Below are 18,625 nucleotides of genomic sequence, written 5' to 3'. Positions count from 1 at the left end.
ACATGTTGGCTCACAACCATCTGCAATGGGTTCTGATGCCCTCTTCTGGAGTGTCTGAAGACAGTGACAGTGTACTCACATACATAAGATAATAAATAAATAAATCTTAAAGAAAAAAGAATTGTGTTGGAATTTTGATGGGAATTGGGTTAGAATCTGTAGATTGTTTTTGGTAGGATAGCTATTTTTACTATGTTAATCCTGATCCATGAGCATGGGAGCTCTTTCTATCTTCTGATAATCTTCTTCAACCTTTTTCTCCAAAGATGTGAAGCTCTTGTTCTACAGGTCATTCACTTGCTTGGTTAGAGTTACACCAAGATAGTTTTTTTTTTTTTTTTTTTTTTTTTAAGATTTATTTATTTTATGTATATGAGTACGCTGTCTCTGTCTTCAAACACACCAGAAGAGGGCATCGGATCCCGTTACAGCCACCATGTGGTTGCTGGGAATTGAACTCAGGACCATCTGGAAGAGCAGTCGGTGCTCTTAACCACTGAGCCACCTCTCCAGCCCACACTAAGATAGTTTATATTATTTGTGGCTGTTGTGAATGATGTTGCTTCCTTAATTTCTTTCTCAGCCTGTTTATCATTTGTATAAAGGAAGGCTACTGATTTTTCTTTTCTTTCTTTTCTTTTTTTTTTTTTTTGAGTTAATTTTGTATCCAGTCACTTTGCTGAAGGTGTTTATCAATTGTAGGAGTTCACCGGTAGAGTTTTTGGGGTCACTTATGTATACTGCCGTATCATCTATGAATAGTGATACTTTTACTTCTTTCTTTCTAACTTGTATTCCCCTTGATCTCTTTTTGTTGTCTTATTGCTCTAGCTAAAACTTCAAGTACTATATTGAATAGAAATGGAGAGAGTGGACAGCCATGACTTGTCCCTGACTTTAGTGGAATTGCTTCAAGTTTCTCTCCAGTTAATTTGATGTTGGCTGCTGTCTTACTGTATATTGCCTTTATTGTGTTTAGGTATATGCCCTGTATCCCCTGATCTCTCCAAGACATTTTTTCTCTTTTATTTTAGTTTTTATTTTTTATTTAATCTTTTTTTTTTTTTTTACAGTCCAGACTTTATCTCCTTCCCAGTCCACCCTTTGACTACTGTTCCATATCCCATACCTTCCCCGACCCCACGAGGATGTTCCCATGCCCACCCCTACCACACCAGATCTCCCCACTTCCTGGGGCCTCCAGTCTGTTGAGGACATCTTCTCTGGTTGAATCCTCTGCTGTATATGTGTTGGGGCCTCATATCAGCTGGTGTATGCTGCCTGGTTGGTGGCCCAGTGTCTGAGAGATCTCGGTGGCCCAGGTTAGTTGAGTCTGCTGGTCTTCCTATAGGGTTGCCCTCCTCCTCAGCTTCTTCCAGCTTTTCCCTAGTTCAACCACAGGGATCACCAGCTTCTGTCCATTGGTTAGGTGTAAATATCTGCATCTGACTCTTTCAGCTGCTTGTTGGGTCTTTTGGAGGGCAGTCATAATAGACCCCTTTTTGTGAGCGCTCCATAGCATCAGTAATAGTGTCAGGTCTTGAGGCCTCCCCTTGAGCTGGATCCCAATTTGGGCCTGTTGTTGGACCTCCTTTTCCTCAGACTCTTCTCTATTTTTAATCCCTGCAGTTCTTTCAGAAAGAAACAATTCTGGGTCAGAGTTTTTGACTGGGATGGCAACCCCATCCCTCTGCTTGATGCCCTGTCTTTCTACTGGAGGTGGGCTCTACAAGTTTCCTTTCCTCACTATAGGGCATCTAAGGTTCCTCCCTTTGAGTCCTGAGAGTCTCTCACCTCCCAGGTCTCTGGTACATTCTAGAAGGTCTCCCCAACCTCCTACTCCTCAACGTTGCCTGTTTCTATTCTTTTTGCAGGCCATCAGGGGTTCAGTCCTGTTCCCCCTAACCCAATACTTGATCATGTTCTCCTCTTCTCCTCCCTGTCTCTTTTTCCACCCAGGTCCCTCCCTCCCTCTCCCTTCCTGTGATTTCTTTCTTCTCCCTCCCAAATGGGAGTGAGGTGTCCTCAATTGGGCCCTTCAGCTTGTTAACCATCTTGACTTCTGTGGATTGTATCCTAGGTATTCTGTACTTGTTTTTTAGTTATTAGTGAGTATACCATTGCATGCCCTTTGGGGTCTAAGTTACATCACTCAAAATGATATTTTCTAGTTTTTTTTTTTTTTTTTTTTGGTTTTTCGAGACAGGGTTTCTCTGTGTAGCCCTGGCTGTCCTGGAACTCACTCTATAGACCAGGCTGGCCTCGAACTCAGAAATCTGCCTGCCTCTGCCTCCCAAGTGCTAGGGTTAAAGGGGTGCGCCACCACTGCCCGGCGATATTTTCTAGTTCTATCTATTTGCCTGCAAAACTTAGGATGTTCTCATTCTTATTAGCTGAATAGGATTCCATTGTGTAAATGAACCACGTTTTTTGTATCCATTCTTCTGTTGTGGGACATCTGGGTTGTTTCCAGCTTGTGGCTATCACAAATAACTCTACTATGAACTAGTGAAACATGCTCCCCTTGTGGCATGGAGGGTCATCTTTTGTGAGCAAGTATATGGTCAATTTTGGAGAAGGTGCTGAGAAGATGGTGTATTTTTTGGTGTTTGGGTAAAATGTTCTATCAATATCTGTTAGGTGTATTTAAGTCATAGCATCTGTGAGTTCCATTATTTTCCTGTTTAGCTTCTGTCTGAATGACCTGTCCATTGGTGAAAGTGCAGTGTTGAAGTCTCCTACTATTAATGTGTGTGGTTCAGTGTGTGATTTCAGCTTTAGTTATATTTCTTTTATGAATGTGGGTGCCCTTGCATTTGCAGCATAGATATTTAGAATCGAAACATCATCTTGGTGGATTTTCCCTTGATTAGTATAAAGTATCCTCCATCTCTTTTGATTAATTTTGGTTGGAAGTCTATTTTATTAGATATGCAAATAGATATTCCATCTTGCTTCTTGGGTCTGTTTTCTTGGAAATCTTTTTCCAGCCCTTTACTGTAAAGTGATGTCTTTGATGTTGAGGCGTATGTGTATGTGTGTGTGTGTGTGTGTGTGTGTGTGTTTATGCAGCATAATGATGGATACTGTTTTTGCATCCATTCTGATAGTCTGTGACTTTTTATTGGGAAATTGAGTCTATTGATATTGAGAGATATTAAAGACCAATGATTGCTAATTCTTGTTATTTTGATTTTGGTGGCGGTAGTGTGTTTGTGTGTATATGTGTGTGTGTGTGTGTGCGCGCGCGCGCGTGCGCGCGCATATGTGCTTCCCTCATTTTGATTTCCTAGTATGAAACTATTCCCTGTTTTTTTGGTTGTAGTTAACTGTTGAGGACCACTCTGCCCCATGTTTGGGGGCCCAAGTGTTGCGGCCCGAGCTGCCCCACGTTGGCCACCAAAAATGTTGAGAGCTGCTCTACCCCACGTTTTGGGGGTCAAAATGCCTAAGACCACCCTATCAATGTTTGAACCCATACTGCCAAAAGCCTTGGGGGCTAAATTGTTAGAGCCTGCACTGCCCCAAGCTGCTCCGGTCCGCGGGTCGGGGTTCAGCAAGAGAGAGAGTGAGGATGGATTCGAGGAATGAAAACCAGACAGAGTGTGATTCAATCCCATTTATTCTTCAGTCTCTATTCTTAGTCCAAGTCTTAAGTCTTGAGTTTCTAGTCCCTAGTTCCAAGTTCTTCTTCCAAGTTCCTAGACTCAAGTACAAGTATCTAATTCCTAGTTGCCTGTCTCGAGTCTCAAGTGCCTACTACTACTACTACTACTTCCAAGTTCTTCCTCCAAGTGCCAAGTGCCTAATACCTAATAATAATTTCTTCTGTCTGCCTCTCACCTTTTATATGTCTCACTTCTAAGTCATGCCCTTAAGTCTTGTCCCTAAATCTGATCTCTAAGTCACGACCTTAAGTCACACACACGACCTTTAAGTCTCACACATCCAAGGGAAAATCCTGGGTATCTAAACAAGATGTTATCAAAGTGTGCTCAGTTGTTGTAGGCTATTGTAATCAAGTCTCTTGTCAGGGTATATGGCTCAAGATGGCTGCAAGGATCATAGCCGCCTTCTGCCAGCTCCCCCACAGGTCTCCCTTTTTAATTTTTTTTTTTTTCAGCTGGGAAAACTTATGGAAACCGTGCCTGTTTTAGGTTGGAACAAAGGACCCCAGCCTCCCTTTCCCATCTTTGGATACTCAGCAGCCATTGGTTGGGCTCCTGTCTTAGGATGGTGAGGCCTCCCTTTTTAGGGGCAAGGGTCTTGAAGTGTTCTCTTACCCAGCATTGGCTATCCAGCTTAGCATGTAAGTTAGGGGATAATCCTCGTTAGTCTTGATGGCAGAGGTTTTACAATCCCCTACTTCCAGCCTGTAATAATGGACCTGTATGGGTTTCGTACAAAAGCCATCAGTTTGTTGAACAGCATGGACCTGAGAGATATGAGATTTAACAATGCCTGAACAGTCAGTATAACAGCAACACTCTTTTTTTAGGGCAACACACAACTCCCTCTATCAGAGGAGTAAAAGGTATAATCCTCTTCTATTCTGTTTACAAATATGTTATAGCAGAATCTAAATCTATAGAAATACAGAACTGATAATAGCTTTGATCTTAACAAAACAAGTAAGGAAATCCCTGTTCCTGCTCTAGTCAATCTCAAACCCAAAAAACAACTATAGTGACTGTGGTAGTGGTTTTTCTCCTGGGTCTAAACAATGTTCCCCTCTAAATCATAAGTTGGGGAAACAAGAGTCCAATAGATTCACCCTGGAGGTACAGGTGGTGATGTCTCCTTCCACATTGAGGATTTCCCAAGTCATGTTTGCTGGTTGATCTGTTTCAGTTTGAAGGTAATTGAGAAGCGTCTTCAAAGATGCTTCCTGCATCTTTTGTTTCCTGCAAAGAAAAAATACGCTTCTCAGGGTTTCTCCTCCCTGGATTTGTTATTGTTGTCTATTTGTTTAATCAGTCTCTCTGGCAGCCAGCATGTGGCATCTGCAGTTTGGGAATATATACAGACAGAACCTCTTCCCCAGATAAGCACTGGATCTGGCCCATTCCACGTTCCAGTTAACGGGTCTTTCCAGAGGACTGTTGCAAAATTCTTTTTGGTATCAGGATGCTGGAATCTATCTGCAGCGGATTTTCCTTCAGAATCCAAAGTTAAAAAATTTAAAATAAAGAACATGCGATGAAGGATATTTCTGGGGGATCCCTTGGTAGGGTACCATTCACCGTTTTTAATTTTTTCAAATTGACATTTAATGGTTCGATGAACCCTTTCTACCATACCTTGGCCCTGTGGATTATATGAAATACCTGTTTTATGTAGTATTTTCAATTTTTCATAGAATTGGTGGAAACTTGAGCTTGTATAACCTGGGCCACTGTCAGTCTTTATCTGTTTAAGCACACCCAATAGAGCAATTGTAGTAAGCATATGAATGATCACATGCTTGCTTGTTTCTCCAGATCATAATGTCGCATAAACGAAACCATTGTATGTATCTACACATACATGTATATATTTTTGATTGCCAAATTCATTACAATGAGTAACATCCATTTGCCAGATACTGTTTGGTATCAGTCCCTTTGGATTTACGCCCAAATGAGGAACTGTTAAAGTGTAACACATGATTGACATTGTTTAACAATTTGTCTAGCTTGTTCTCTGGTAATTTTAAACATAATTTTTAAAGTTTTAGAATTAAGGTATGTAACTCATGAGCCTTTATGGCCTGATCCAAGTTAGATAGTCCCTTCTTCACTTTTTCCTAATCCTTTCCTTAGGGGAAAATCCAGAGTTTATCATTTGAGCCGTGATTACTTCATTAGGGCTGCACATAATCAATCCCAACTTGGATAACAGATCTCTGCCCCAGAGATTAATTGGAAGGCCTGGGATGATGTAGGGTTGTATATTTCCTGTATTGCCTTCTTTATCTTTCAACATCAGCACCTTAGAGCTTTGTTGTGGATTTTGACTTTGGCCAATACCCCTTAGATTGGTTAAGGTTGGGGTCAGAGGCCAGGTGGCAGGCCAATCACTTTGTTTTAGGGTAGTCACATCAGCTCCTGTGTCAACCAAGCCTTGGAATGCCTTTCCATCCAGCCATAGTGTCATCATAGGTTTTTGTTTAACTATAGGCTGTACCCAGTATGCATCAGAGGAACCAAAGCCTTGATCCCCTCTTTTAGGACTTTTATATTTGTGATTAGTAGGGTACAATGGAAATAACAATAGTTGAGCTATCCTCATTCCTGTAGGAATTGTGACTATATTCTGAATTGCCTGTGCCATTACCTTAATCTCACCTTGGTAATCATTATTTATTACTCCAGGAAAAATTTGTAGTCCCTGCATAGTAGTACTGCTTCTTCCCATTATCAGGCCAAACACATTTGGATAGCGTGGTCCAAACATTCCTGTGGGTAAGGCCTGAGGTCCCATTTCTGGGGTTAAAACTATGTAGGTGGCAGAACTGAGGTCTAGTTCCTGGTGTTGCTCAACGAAGTTCAGACAAGGATTGTTGTTTGTTGGTAAGAAACTGACTGCTCCATAAGCCTGTTTTGGCTTGTGTTGGTTCTGGGCCTGGAACTGGCCCCTGTTCCCGTTTCCCTGATTATGGGAAAGGGTGTGACCTTGTGCATCTCTTTTGGACCTACATTCACTAGCCCAATGCCTTCCACGTTTGCAAAGTGGGCAGAGCCCAGCCTGTTTTCTGGGCTGTCTCTGGCTTAACTCATTTTCTGCTTTTGCAATCTCTTGTAAAGTGTCTAGGCTTGCCACATTTAAAACAGGCCTTTTGGTTTCTACTAGCTAAAAAATCTCTTACTGATTGTCCTTGCATGGCAGCCACCATAGCTAACCCCTGTTGGTAGGAGGGACCTATATCAGAACAGAGTCTGATATACCCTGTAAGGTCTGTCTTTTTCCTCTTGACAGGCAGAATTGGCATTTCATATTCAAGTTGTTTCACATAATCTACACCTGCCTCTGCATTACCAAAAATCCTCCTTGCTGTTGTCATTAATCGATGAACAAAATCAGAAAATCGTTCATCAGGCCCTTGTCTGACTGCTGTTAAGGATGCACCAGGGTCTCCCTTTGCTGGGAGTTTACGCCAAGCCTTCATTGCTGCATTTTGAATTTGAGCGAATAATCCTGGGTCATATTGCATCTGGTTATCACTAGATGCAAATTGCCCTTCTCCTACTAAGGCATCAAAGGACCAACCATTGCCTGCCTGAATGTTTCTCCTAGCTGTTTCTTTCCAATTCTCATGATACTCTGATTTCCAAAGAAGATAGTCACCACCACTAAGAACTGCTCTCACTAATGTATTCCAGTTGCCAGGAGTCAGCCACTCCTCTGCGGCAAACTCTAAAATTGTAAGAGTAAAGTCAGCAGTGGCGTCATATTGTGATACTGCATTTTTTTAATTCTTTAATAATTTGAAAATTAAACCCTGTGTGATGTCTCCAAGCAACCCCTTGATTGTCTCTGGTCTCTGATACAGGAAAAGCCTCAGCATCTCCCTTCTCTGGATGATATGTGGCTAATCTTAAGCTAGAGGACAGGGAGTGCCTTTGGATTCCTGGTTGAGGAACGCAAGGAGCTGGGGGGCGGGGGGGGGAGGGAGATTTTCACAGTTTACCTCTCAAGACATCTTCCCTGTCCTTAATTTTTATAGCTGATTAATTAAGTCCTGATACTCTTTTTCTAACTCTGTTTGTTGTTTAAGAACAGGTATTTTTCCTGTAACTCCCATCTGGAATCTATAACCACCATCTCCATTTGGGGAACACTTGGAAGCGGAGGTGCATAGGGAGGGGGTCCTTGGGAAGAGTGCCATTCAGGATCATAATGTTCGGCTGCCTCTTCCTCTAGGTTAGCACAATCTGGCTCTGACAAATGGTCATCAACCTTTGGTTGTATCTTAGATTCTAATTTACCTTCAGTTGGAGGTTTCCTTCTAATACCTTCTGTAGGGCAGGATTTGTGGATAGATATTGTTTAAATTTAGTTTTGTCATGGAATATTTTGTTTTCTTCATCTATGGTGATTGACAATTTTGTTGAGTATAGAAGTCTGGGCTGTCATCTGTGGTCTCTTAGAGACTGCAGTACATCTGTCTGCCAGGCCCTTTTGCCTTTTAGAGTCTCTGTTGAGAAGTAAGGAGTAGTTGTGATAGCTCTAACTCTATATATTACTTTGTCTTTTTCTCTTTTGGCTTTTAATATTCTTTGTTCTGTATATTTAGTGTTTTTATTATTATTTGGCAGGAGGATTTTCTTTCTTGGTCCAATCTATTTGGTGTTCTATAAGCTTCTTATATATTTATAGGCATCTCTTTTTTTTAGGTAAGGGAAATTTTCTTATATGATTTTGTTAAAAATATTTTCTGGGCCTTCAAACTGGAAATCTCCTATTCCTACTATTCTTAGGTTTGGCCTTTTTTTCCTTTTCCCCCTTTTTTTAATTGGATATTTTATTTATTTATAATACAGATGTCATCCCCTTTCCCCATTTCCCCTCCCTAGAACCCCCTATCCTATACTCCCTCTTCCTTTATGCTTTTATAACATTTTGATTACATGCATGTATTAAGGTCAGTTCTAGGTTGACGGTCTAGCAATACAATAGATGCAAATAGTTGAAGAACAAGCAATTCAATAAACACAAATAGTCAAAGAAGAAGCAAGGTATTAAACCCAGTTACCTGAACATTCCTGTGATCACTGTTTCTAAGGGCTTATCAGGATGACCAAAGTATCTGAGCCTACTTCCCTGTCCTAGCCCAAGGTCATTTTCATGTCTGAAGTCTTGTTCTAGCCTAAAATTTAGATTCCTGTCTGAAATTACTTCTTTGTTCTAGCCTAATATTTAGATTCCTGCCTGAGATTACTTCTTTGTTGTAGCCTATGATTTAGACTCCTACCTGAAATTACTTCTTTGTTCTAGTCTAATGTCAGATTCCTGCTTGAAGCCTACTTCCTTGTTCTTGGCCAATGTCATATTCCTGTCAAGCAACCCCTTTTCTTGTCCTTGGCTCTTGCCAAGCAGCCCCAAAGGGTCTCCACTTCTCCCCCCTTTTTTATTTCGTTAACAAGACTGAGCCTGTCTTAAATTGTTCTGACAAGAATGCCTTCCTTACCCATCATGGAATATGCATTGTCTAAGGCAATGCATTTCTGTCTTAGGTTGATAAGTCTCTGTGCAGAATCTTACCTGTCCTTGGCTTGCCAGCCTATTAGTTTAATAACTCTGTCTGGGGGGGGGGGGTCCATTTTCAGGTTGAAGCCATGTACTTTGGCTGCCAACATGTTAATATTGTTAAAGATAAGCTTTAACACAATGGGCAGGAATAAAAGTATTCCCAGGACAAGAAGGGCTAGCCTGATCAAGCTATATATTTCATTCCTGACATTTGACCAAAATGGAAATACTGAGCTCAGGCCATGGATAATTTTATTGGGATTATCTGCATCAAAGGTCAACAGAGCAGCATTCTTTAAATTCATAATCTCACTATGCAAAGTTAACACACACACACACACACACACACACACACACACACAGAGGTGTTAGGATTATGCCAAATATCCTACAGGTGTCTTTAAACTTTTTTCTAATTATAATGACAATCATTGTGAATTTCAAAAGTAACACTACTCAGATGATATTTGTCATGACACTTGAGATGGCTCCTAACTCTTGAACTCTGAACCTCCTTCAGATAATTTGAATGGGTTATAGAGCATCATTCGTTGTTCCAGATACCTATATAAATCCTTTTGTATACTCAATACATTAGTAACATTTTTTTTCTAGATGGTTAACAAAAATAGTTGTTTTAACTCCTGTGTCAATGCTATTGCAGAAGGAGAGGTGCTAACAATTAATGGAATTAAAGCTGTTATACCAGCAATAATCAAGTCTGCTACCCTCTTGCTTCTGTTTAAAGACTAACTCACTTCTTTCAGCACTTTCAAGCTTTTTTCAGAGAATCAAGGTTTTCTAATACCCAGGGCAGTGAGACAAAAGCTGGTTGATAGACCCCCGTAAGAGACACGCCAGGTTTCAACACACTAACATAATTGGAAATTATTCTGTCAATGCAACTTACAATAAATGCTGTAGAAGAGACAAAACCAATTTTAGCTTGACAATTAAAAGAGCATTAAAACATGCACTAACCCTTGTTTGAAATCTAGTGAATTCCTGGGTCCTAGTGCGTTCCAGTTACTCTCTGTTTGGGGTGGGTGTTGCTTCTTACCTAAGATACTACCCGGGTTAGAGCTCTTGGGAGCCCCACTTCCTCTGGGTTTTGTGAGATTGGGTGCAGAGTTGCTGCCTGGGATCTGCTCCGTGCTCCGGCCCAGACCGGAAGGACAGGTTTGATCTTTTTAAAAATGTCCCAGATATCCTGGATGTTTTGTGTCAGAAACTGTTTAGATATAACATTTTTTTTTTTGCCAATCTATCAATTTCTTCTATCATATCTTCTATGCCTGAGGTTCTGTCTTTCATCTATTAAATTCTATTGTTGATGCTTGAATCTGTATTTTCTGTTTTCTTACCTAGGTTTTCCATCTTCAGGATTCCCTCAGTTTGTGTTTTCTTTATTCCTTCTATTTCCGTTTTTAGGTCTTGAACAATTTTATTCATTAAAATACATAAAAAACAAAATGCAGTTTTACAACCTGTTTGTTTGTATTTTCCTATATTTCTTTAAGGGATTTATTAGTTTTCTCTTTAAAGGCCTCTCTCATTGTCATAAGACTGGATTTAAGGTCATTTTCTTGTGTTTCAGTTGTGTTACAATATCCAGGGCTTGTTGTAATATGACAGCTGGGCTCTGGTGGTGCCATATTGCCTTGGCTCTTGTTGATTGTGTTCTTATGCTGGCCTTTAGCCATCTGGTTGTTGCTGGTGCTGGCAGACTTCTGGGAATGCAGGCAGAGTTGTGGGCTGGAAAACAGCACCGGGGACAAGGTGCAGCTCACTGTTGCTGGACATGCCCCAGAGGGACCTGGCAGATAAGGCATTGAGGGGTGAGGGGTCTCACCTCATTGTCATTGGTACCAGCAGGCCTCAGAGAATGCCTACAGAGCCGTGGCCTGAAAAATGGAGACCAGAGGACCAGGTAGGCAGAATTCACTGCTTTTGAGTCTGTCCTGAGGGGACCTAGCAGAGGGCTTGGAGGTAGGGTCCCACCTAGCTGTCCCTGGTGCCAGCAGTCCCCTGGGAATGCAGGCAGACCTGTGGCTTGTTGTTGCTTTTTATTTGTTGGTGTGGTGGTTTATATTTGTAATAATAAAATAAAAACATTTCTGTCATTTGTCATACTAGCATGAAGTTTTAAAAACTATTTTTAAAAGATTTATTTCTTTTGTTTTATGTATGAGTATTTTGCCTGTATGAATATGCATATCCCTTGGACAACATGGCAGCTCACAACTGTCTGTAACTCTAGTTCCAAGTTAGCAGCAAGCGGTAAATGATGATAGCAAGGAATGCAGATGACTCCTGTTAGTTCTATCAAGGCTAGCATGAGCAGAGAAAATGGAATTCTTTGCCATCTTTAGAAGTAATTTCCTTAAACTAAAATTCTGCTATGTTTCTGCAGAAATGTCTTAGGATTTTATTCATAAGATCTTTCTGAGAAAATTCCTTGGGAGGAATGATTAAAATTGACAAGATTAAAATATGTTTGCTAGCTAAATAAAAGACATTTATTAAATAGTTCAAGAACAAATGGACATGGTATAAGCAATTTTTAAAATCTGCATAATTTTAATTCGACTTGTATAATTTTAAAATTAGCAAACTTTCATCTTGAATTTTAAATATTTGTATTTAATTGGCATATATTAAATAGTATAGGTAGAAATTCAGTTAATTAAAACTCCAATTTGCTGCTGTTGCCAAAATATATGACCTTTTTTTTTTCTTTTGAAAATAGATGGTGAATTTGTTAAGTTGAAAACTTTTAGTGCACCTTGCTTTTAGTACTTGAATTGTTAATCAGTTAATATGTGCTAATATGTGTTAATCAGTTAATATGGGAGAAAATGCACAGTTTTAGCATCTCCAGTGCTACATGGAGTTTTGGTATAAGGTGGAATGTTCTTTGTTGCACTGTTGGCCTAAAAATAGCTTTAACAAAGGAATAATGTTCATTGGGATGTGTCTTTCTTACTGCTCTTTTTCCTGTATACTCCTGCCCTTAGCACATAACATATATGGCCTGACATTTCCATTCAGAGTCAGACACAATAGCACAATGCATTACAGATACATGGAAAAGCTTAAGTAAACCTTAAGCAAAAGATCGGTGTATAGATGTTAGTCTTTAAACATCTATAGTTAGTAAAGACTTTGCAGATGTAGAGCTATCTACTTCTAAGCACATATTTTGACATAATTAGCTTTATTTTGAGACAATTATTTTTAAATTAATAGTTTTAAAAAAGTTGGTGATATAGCTTAGTGATAGGAGAATTTGCACAGGCCCTGAGTCCAGTCCTCAGCATTTCAGAAAAAAAAAAAAATGCATCTGTAGATTCTTATGTGGTAATTATAGTAGTTAGGCATGAAGACACAGTTCATCATCCCAGCCCTCAGGAATCTGAAGCAGGAAGTTTATCTTAGTTTTGAGGCCAGCCTGGGCTATAGTAGGAGTGGTTGTTCTAAGCAGGAGGGTGTGAGACAATGACCTGGGGAAGGAGAACGACACACATGAATAAGGATGATGTGGGACAAAAATTCCCTTTGTTACTGAAGATAGCGGCAAGTGGTGTTTGCTGAGGTTCTATTTCTGAGAGTTGTAAGATGGTTTTCCTATATCTTGACCAAAATATTTTCCTACTCCGTAGATTTTTAGCCTGCAAACTACAACTTCATTTAGATTCTTGTTTATTTCCCATTCTAGGTAATGGAGTTGACTGAGAATGGATTCCTAAATGCATGTGCTATCTCTCTAATTCTGTTGGCAGATGAATTATGGGTTTTTTCATTTACATACTAGGCAAATACTTATTCTTTATTCCTATGACAGCATAATAAAGACTTTTGTCTGTATCCAAAATGTGAGAAAAAAAAGTTCAATGCTATCCATTTCCATAAAGGTCTTATAAGTAGATAGAAGAGGTAGGTACTACAATGAAAACTGCTGTCCACAGACCATGACAGAACTAGTGGCTAAGGGGATCCACTGTCAAACTTGACAACTGGAGTTGCATCCCTGGAACCCACAGGGTGGAGGGAGAAAACAAATTACACACATGCACACGCACACACACACACACACACACACACACACACTAAACGATATTAAAAAATTAAATCTGTTGACTGTGATTCTTGTTTCCCTTCCGGTATCTGTTTCAGTCATCTAAGTACAGTGCATTGATACAAACTGGAGGATGGGAAAGTCTATTAGTTTCTCAAACAGAAGTCATCACTACAAGTAGCAATATAACACTTAACATGCAGACTTTACATGGGCCAGAGAAATGGCTCAATAGGTAGAGGTGCTTGCCATAAAGCTTGAGAACCTGAGATCAGTCCCAAGAACCCACACGGAAGAAGGATAGAACCAATTACAAGTTGTCATCTGAACTTCATATTTCTCCTGTGGCATGCATGTGTAGACACACATACAAATAATAATAGTAGTAGTAATAAAAACAATGACAACAACTGTAATAATAAATATGTGAGATGTAACATATTTTTAAAAATGTAGAATTTGCAGTTACACCACAGAACTTTGGACCCCAAACAGTTTGTTTCTCTGGAAAAACAAAGTCACCCTATAGATTACTGTGTACAATGAGTGCCCAATAATTGATTAAAATATTTGTATTTATTATGTTGATCTAGTTTCTATTTCTTTATGGGTATGTCTCTAAATTGTCTTGTATTTACTAAACTGTACTATATTAAATTGTAGAAAATTCAGATTATCATTTTAGTGCTGATTTATGATTCATATATATGATATATTTCTTCCCAAAATAGTTAGAAATGTTTTATAATAAAACACAATTCAAAACAGATAATAGCTTAACAAATTTAATAATTTTTTTCTGATGGTTCAGAAACTCATTAGCAAATTATAGAGAGTTATAAAAGTAATATGTAGAAGTTCATTCACAAATCATTACATCACTTGTATTCAACTGAACAAGGTGTCTATAATTGTGTTTAGTGTTGTGTGACATATGTAAATATACATCTTTTCTGAGATTGTAGCTCTTTTACAGATATAAAGATACAGTTAAAAAATGAAATGGAAAACGATATGACAGTTGTTTCTCTGTGATACCCTTTTCGAGATTTGGCAGCTTTCCTTAATTTCTAACAGAGTCATAATTACAAATGGATGCTTCCTAAAATTACATTTATTACATTTAGTTAAGAGTGTGTGTGTGTGTGTGTGTGTGTGTGTGTGTGTGTGTGTGTACACATGTCTGTGAGCAAGCACACACTCATGCACATATGCTCACACTTGCTTTTGTGTGCCTCTTTGTGCAAACATGCACATGCCAAAGCTTATAAAGGTCAGAGAACTACTGTGGGAGTTGGCTCTTTCCGTCAATGTGGATCCTAGAGGGAGAACTAAGGTTGTCAGTCTTGGTGACAAGTCCCTTCGTCTGTTGAGCCTTCTCACTAGCCGTACAAATGGATACTTTAGTGCATATGTTTGACATTTGGAACATGTTTGATGTTTTGGAGCTCCTACTACCTGGCTTTGGTAAACATTTTAGATACTATATCTTGTTGACTTCAAAACTCTCAAACAAATGAGTTTTTCCCTTTAGTGAAATATTTGTCCATCCTGCAAAAGTAGTCATTTATGCTTTTGGGAGTTACCCCGTGTTCTCCAAACAAATTCAGTGAACTGTGTGTTCTCTAAAAGTTCTTAGATAACTAGATGGAGGTGCGGGGTGAGGGGCTGGTCCCAGCAAGTTTGTTGCTTCAAAGGCACAGGCGAGAGGGTCACATCAAGCTCAAGGTGGAACCAGATTTACAAAATGAGTCCCAGGCTGGCCTGGGCTACAGTGTGAGAACCTGACTCCAAAAATAATGGCCTTAAGTAAACCAAATAATGACAGTTATGTAGGTTGAAAATAAATAGAAGAAAAACAATTCAATTCTTCCACTAATATATCAAGTCCCTGGTAGACACCATGCAGGAAGAGCTGCAGTGGGCCCACCGTGTTGCTTGGCCAAGATGAGTTCAACCTGGAAAGGCGTGGCTCCAGAGACTTGGTCCCAGGATTGTTTCTTGTTACTGATGTGCCTTGTCATGTTTGTCATTGCCATGTTACTTATTTCTTGGCTTGGTGTGAATGGAAACTGGGAGACCCTCACAACCTGGTGCGATTACTTCCTGGGTGATAGCTTACTCTGTGGGGCAAGTTTCCTTCAGATCAACAGGAAGATGAAAGTTCTTGAGATCATGCTGGTTAGATAATTAATGATTTTATGGAATTCCTGATCTGATAGTAATTTTAAGAAGTTAGCTTGATTTAAATAATGTTTGGAAGTTGGGGTAGTTGATAGAAAGTTTAAAGCTAGATTCAAAAGTAGACTGTGCCCCTTCCTTATAGAATGGCAGAGCTGCATGACTTAGAGAAGGAGTACAGCTGCACACTCATGTGTTACAAGCACAGAACTGTAGCAGCAAGAAAAATAGGCTTGGGACAAGCTAATGATCAGAGAAAGCACTCACTTTAGGTTGGGCCTGAGTTCCTTGATCTTATGATCTAGGGATGTCTTCACGGGTTTTTGGTGTGTACCATGAAATAGAAAGATTATGGATTTAAAAAAAAACAATTCTATTATGGGTATAAGGACACAGAGCAGATGATTAGCCAGACTAGGTGATCAAGACTTTAAAAATAAGGCATAAGACAGATAGTCTGTTCCTCAGTAAGTACAGATCATTGTCAACCAAGAATACGGAAAAATTTGCTACTATAGACTTGGTCTGGTTAAACTTTGTTAATCTCTGACAAAAGAATTATTGCTTTGGGGTTACAGCTTATGAAGAGATAGGTGAGAATTTAGTGAGATATAAGTTTCAAAAAAGGAATACATAATCAATAATCCTGTTGTAATTTCCTCCCATGTAATGATTTTAATCTGTTTTTGAAAAATATGTTTTTGTGGTGATTGTTTTTAGAAAATGTGTAACTTGTGGCTATGAGGAAACTTTTTTTCCTAAGTAAAAAAACTTTTTCTTAAGGAGTATTAAAAGTGTTAAAAGAAACAACAACAGAAAACAACACTGGAGCCTGCCTTTGCCTTAACTAACTCTCTCTCTCTCTCTCTCTCTCTCTCTCTCTCTCTCTCTCTCTCTCTGTGTGTGTGTGTGTTTGTCTCCCCCCCCCTTTTTTTTCTCTAATCACTGGCTGCCATAGGCAGCTGCCTTAGTCAATTGCTATCAGGACCAACCCCTGTCAACCCTGAAAATGCTCACCCTGGTCAGCTGTTATAAGTACTGACCCCAATTGTTGATGACACACATTGCTGCCTGACTCAGTTTACCCTGTGGTGCCAAAGCTGATCTTTGACAGGTCTCTTTAGCTGGTAGGCATAAAGAATGCTTAGAGAATGAAGCATACATTGAATTAACTATATAATCAACACCAAAGGTGATATACACTAACATATATTGGATTTGCTTAATAATATATAGGGATTGAAGAAAAAGAATACTCAAATATCAATTTCAAATGCTATAGTAACATATGCTTTTTTTTTTTTTTTAAAATATTGTACAGCTCTTCAGCATGCAGGAAGAAATCCATCCCAAAAGACCATTGATAAGTATTGGACTCCTCAAACTGCCAAACTAAATTTTGATGATTTTTGTATAATTTTAAGCAAGGAAAAACCTACTTCAAAAGCAGCATTGCTAAAATCATTTAAACAGTTAGATGTAAATGATGATGGCGCTATTCTACACTCTGATCTTCATAAATATCTAACAAAGGTAAGACCTGGGAGACTTTTATACTATGCATATTTGTAAAGCAACTGGAGTCAAGCGTTGGCTACCCAAATCCACATTAAAGTAAGTATTCTCTCTTAACAGGTGCAATAAGTGGCATACAGTATTTATAAAGCATTTGCAATCCTCCATTAAAAATGCTTTGTAGATAAAAGAGAAAGTAAAATGTTGAGACTATGTTTCAGTCTCCTTTACTCCTATGCAATTCTTTACTGCACAGAACTTGGAAAATCCATAATGGGTCCTTCATGTGATTAGTAAAGGAAAATAAGTATAAATGTAATTAGAAATAATTTTGTTTCTGTTTTTTGTTTTGTTTTGTTTTGTAAGACAGGTTACTCTGTGTAGCCCTGGCTGTCCTGGAACTGGCTTTGTAGACCAGGCTGGCCTTGAACTCAGAGATCCCCCTGCCTTTGCCTTTCTGTGCTAAAATTAAAGGTGTGCAACACTGAGCCCATCTTATTTTGTTTCTCGAATACTTTTAGAAGATATTATTACTTTACTTTAATATCCATTAGTACAGACTCTGTAATATAAATTTTAAAATGGAAATTAAGCATATTGTGACAAAATTTTGTGAAATTTTATTTAATATAATCTCATTATTGCTTAATATAATTCTCATTCTGACTTACAATGAAACCAGATATTCAAACTTATTTGTAGAAGAGATTAAAATGTATTTCCAACTGTGCAATGTAACACACACCTTTAATCCCAACACTTGGGAGACAGAGGCCGCAGATCTCTGTGAGTTCCAGGCCAGCCTGGTCTTTATAGGAAATTCCAGGTCAGTCAGGTCTACATAATAAAACTATCATAAATGAAAAAATTTTTTGTGAATATGTGAATTATTGAATAATTCAATCATCGTGGATAACAAAGCATTACTTACTTTTAAAATAAATCTTATTTTATTTTTAGAGAGGTGAGAAGATGACTCAGGAAGAAGTAAATGCTGTAATAAATTTGGCTGGTGTAAATGCTAATGGAAAGTTTGACTACATTAAGGTAGATAAGTCCATATTGATATAAACTTGCATGCTCTGTATGGAATTACTTTTAATTTTCCTGAATGTTGCTACAGTATAACTGAGAAAATGATATATATTTATAGTGTATGGAACGATTCTCTTGACCTATGCATACATTGTAAAACGATTAGACATCATCCAACAAGTGGCTTGTTATTGTTGTATTCAACCCCGGGCCTCATACATGCTAAACCCTGTACCATGAAGATCAACTCCAGACACTATACGAGTATCTTTTTAATATTGGCAAGGGCACAGTTGTGTGCTGTATACCCATTATACTTTCAGTTTATCCTCTTGAGTTCCACAATTATGATCTGGTGATATAAAAATAATGTAGGGCAGCATCCTGAATCTGAACATGCAAAATATGAAATGCTCCAAAATCTAAAGCTGAAGACCATGTGCGAGCACATGTGAAGCCTCCTAAAAATAGTAGACAAAACTCCCTCTGGGCTATTCATATAAGCAGTACATGAGACATATGTGATTTTTTTTTTTTTAAACTAGACTCAGAATCCTCAAGATATCCTACTATATGTCTGCAAAT

General features: G+C 38.8%; 1 protein-coding gene across 3 annotated transcripts in view; it reads left to right on the top strand.

The window, feature by feature from the left end:
* The window catches only part of Efcab7 (EF-hand calcium binding domain 7), a 60,011-nt gene that overhangs the window by 5,121 nt on the left and 36,265 nt on the right, over positions 1 to 18,625 (top strand). For all 3 annotated transcript variants that reach the window (XM_034503187.2, XM_034503185.2, XM_034503186.2), the window contains exons 3-4: positions 16,812 to 17,023; positions 17,966 to 18,052. In XM_034503187.2, coding sequence (XP_034359078.1) covers positions 16,812 to 17,023; positions 17,966 to 18,052 — 299 coding nt within the window. The remainder of the gene's footprint in view (positions 1 to 16,811; positions 17,024 to 17,965; positions 18,053 to 18,625) is intronic.

The sequence above is a fragment of the Arvicanthis niloticus genome, chromosome 5, assembly GCF_011762505.2.
Source record: "Arvicanthis niloticus isolate mArvNil1 chromosome 5, mArvNil1.pat.X, whole genome shotgun sequence".
Taxonomy (NCBI): domain Eukaryota; kingdom Metazoa; phylum Chordata; class Mammalia; order Rodentia; family Muridae; genus Arvicanthis; species Arvicanthis niloticus.
Note: the sequence above shows the minus strand (reverse complement) of the source record. Positions and strands in the feature narration are given on the sequence as shown.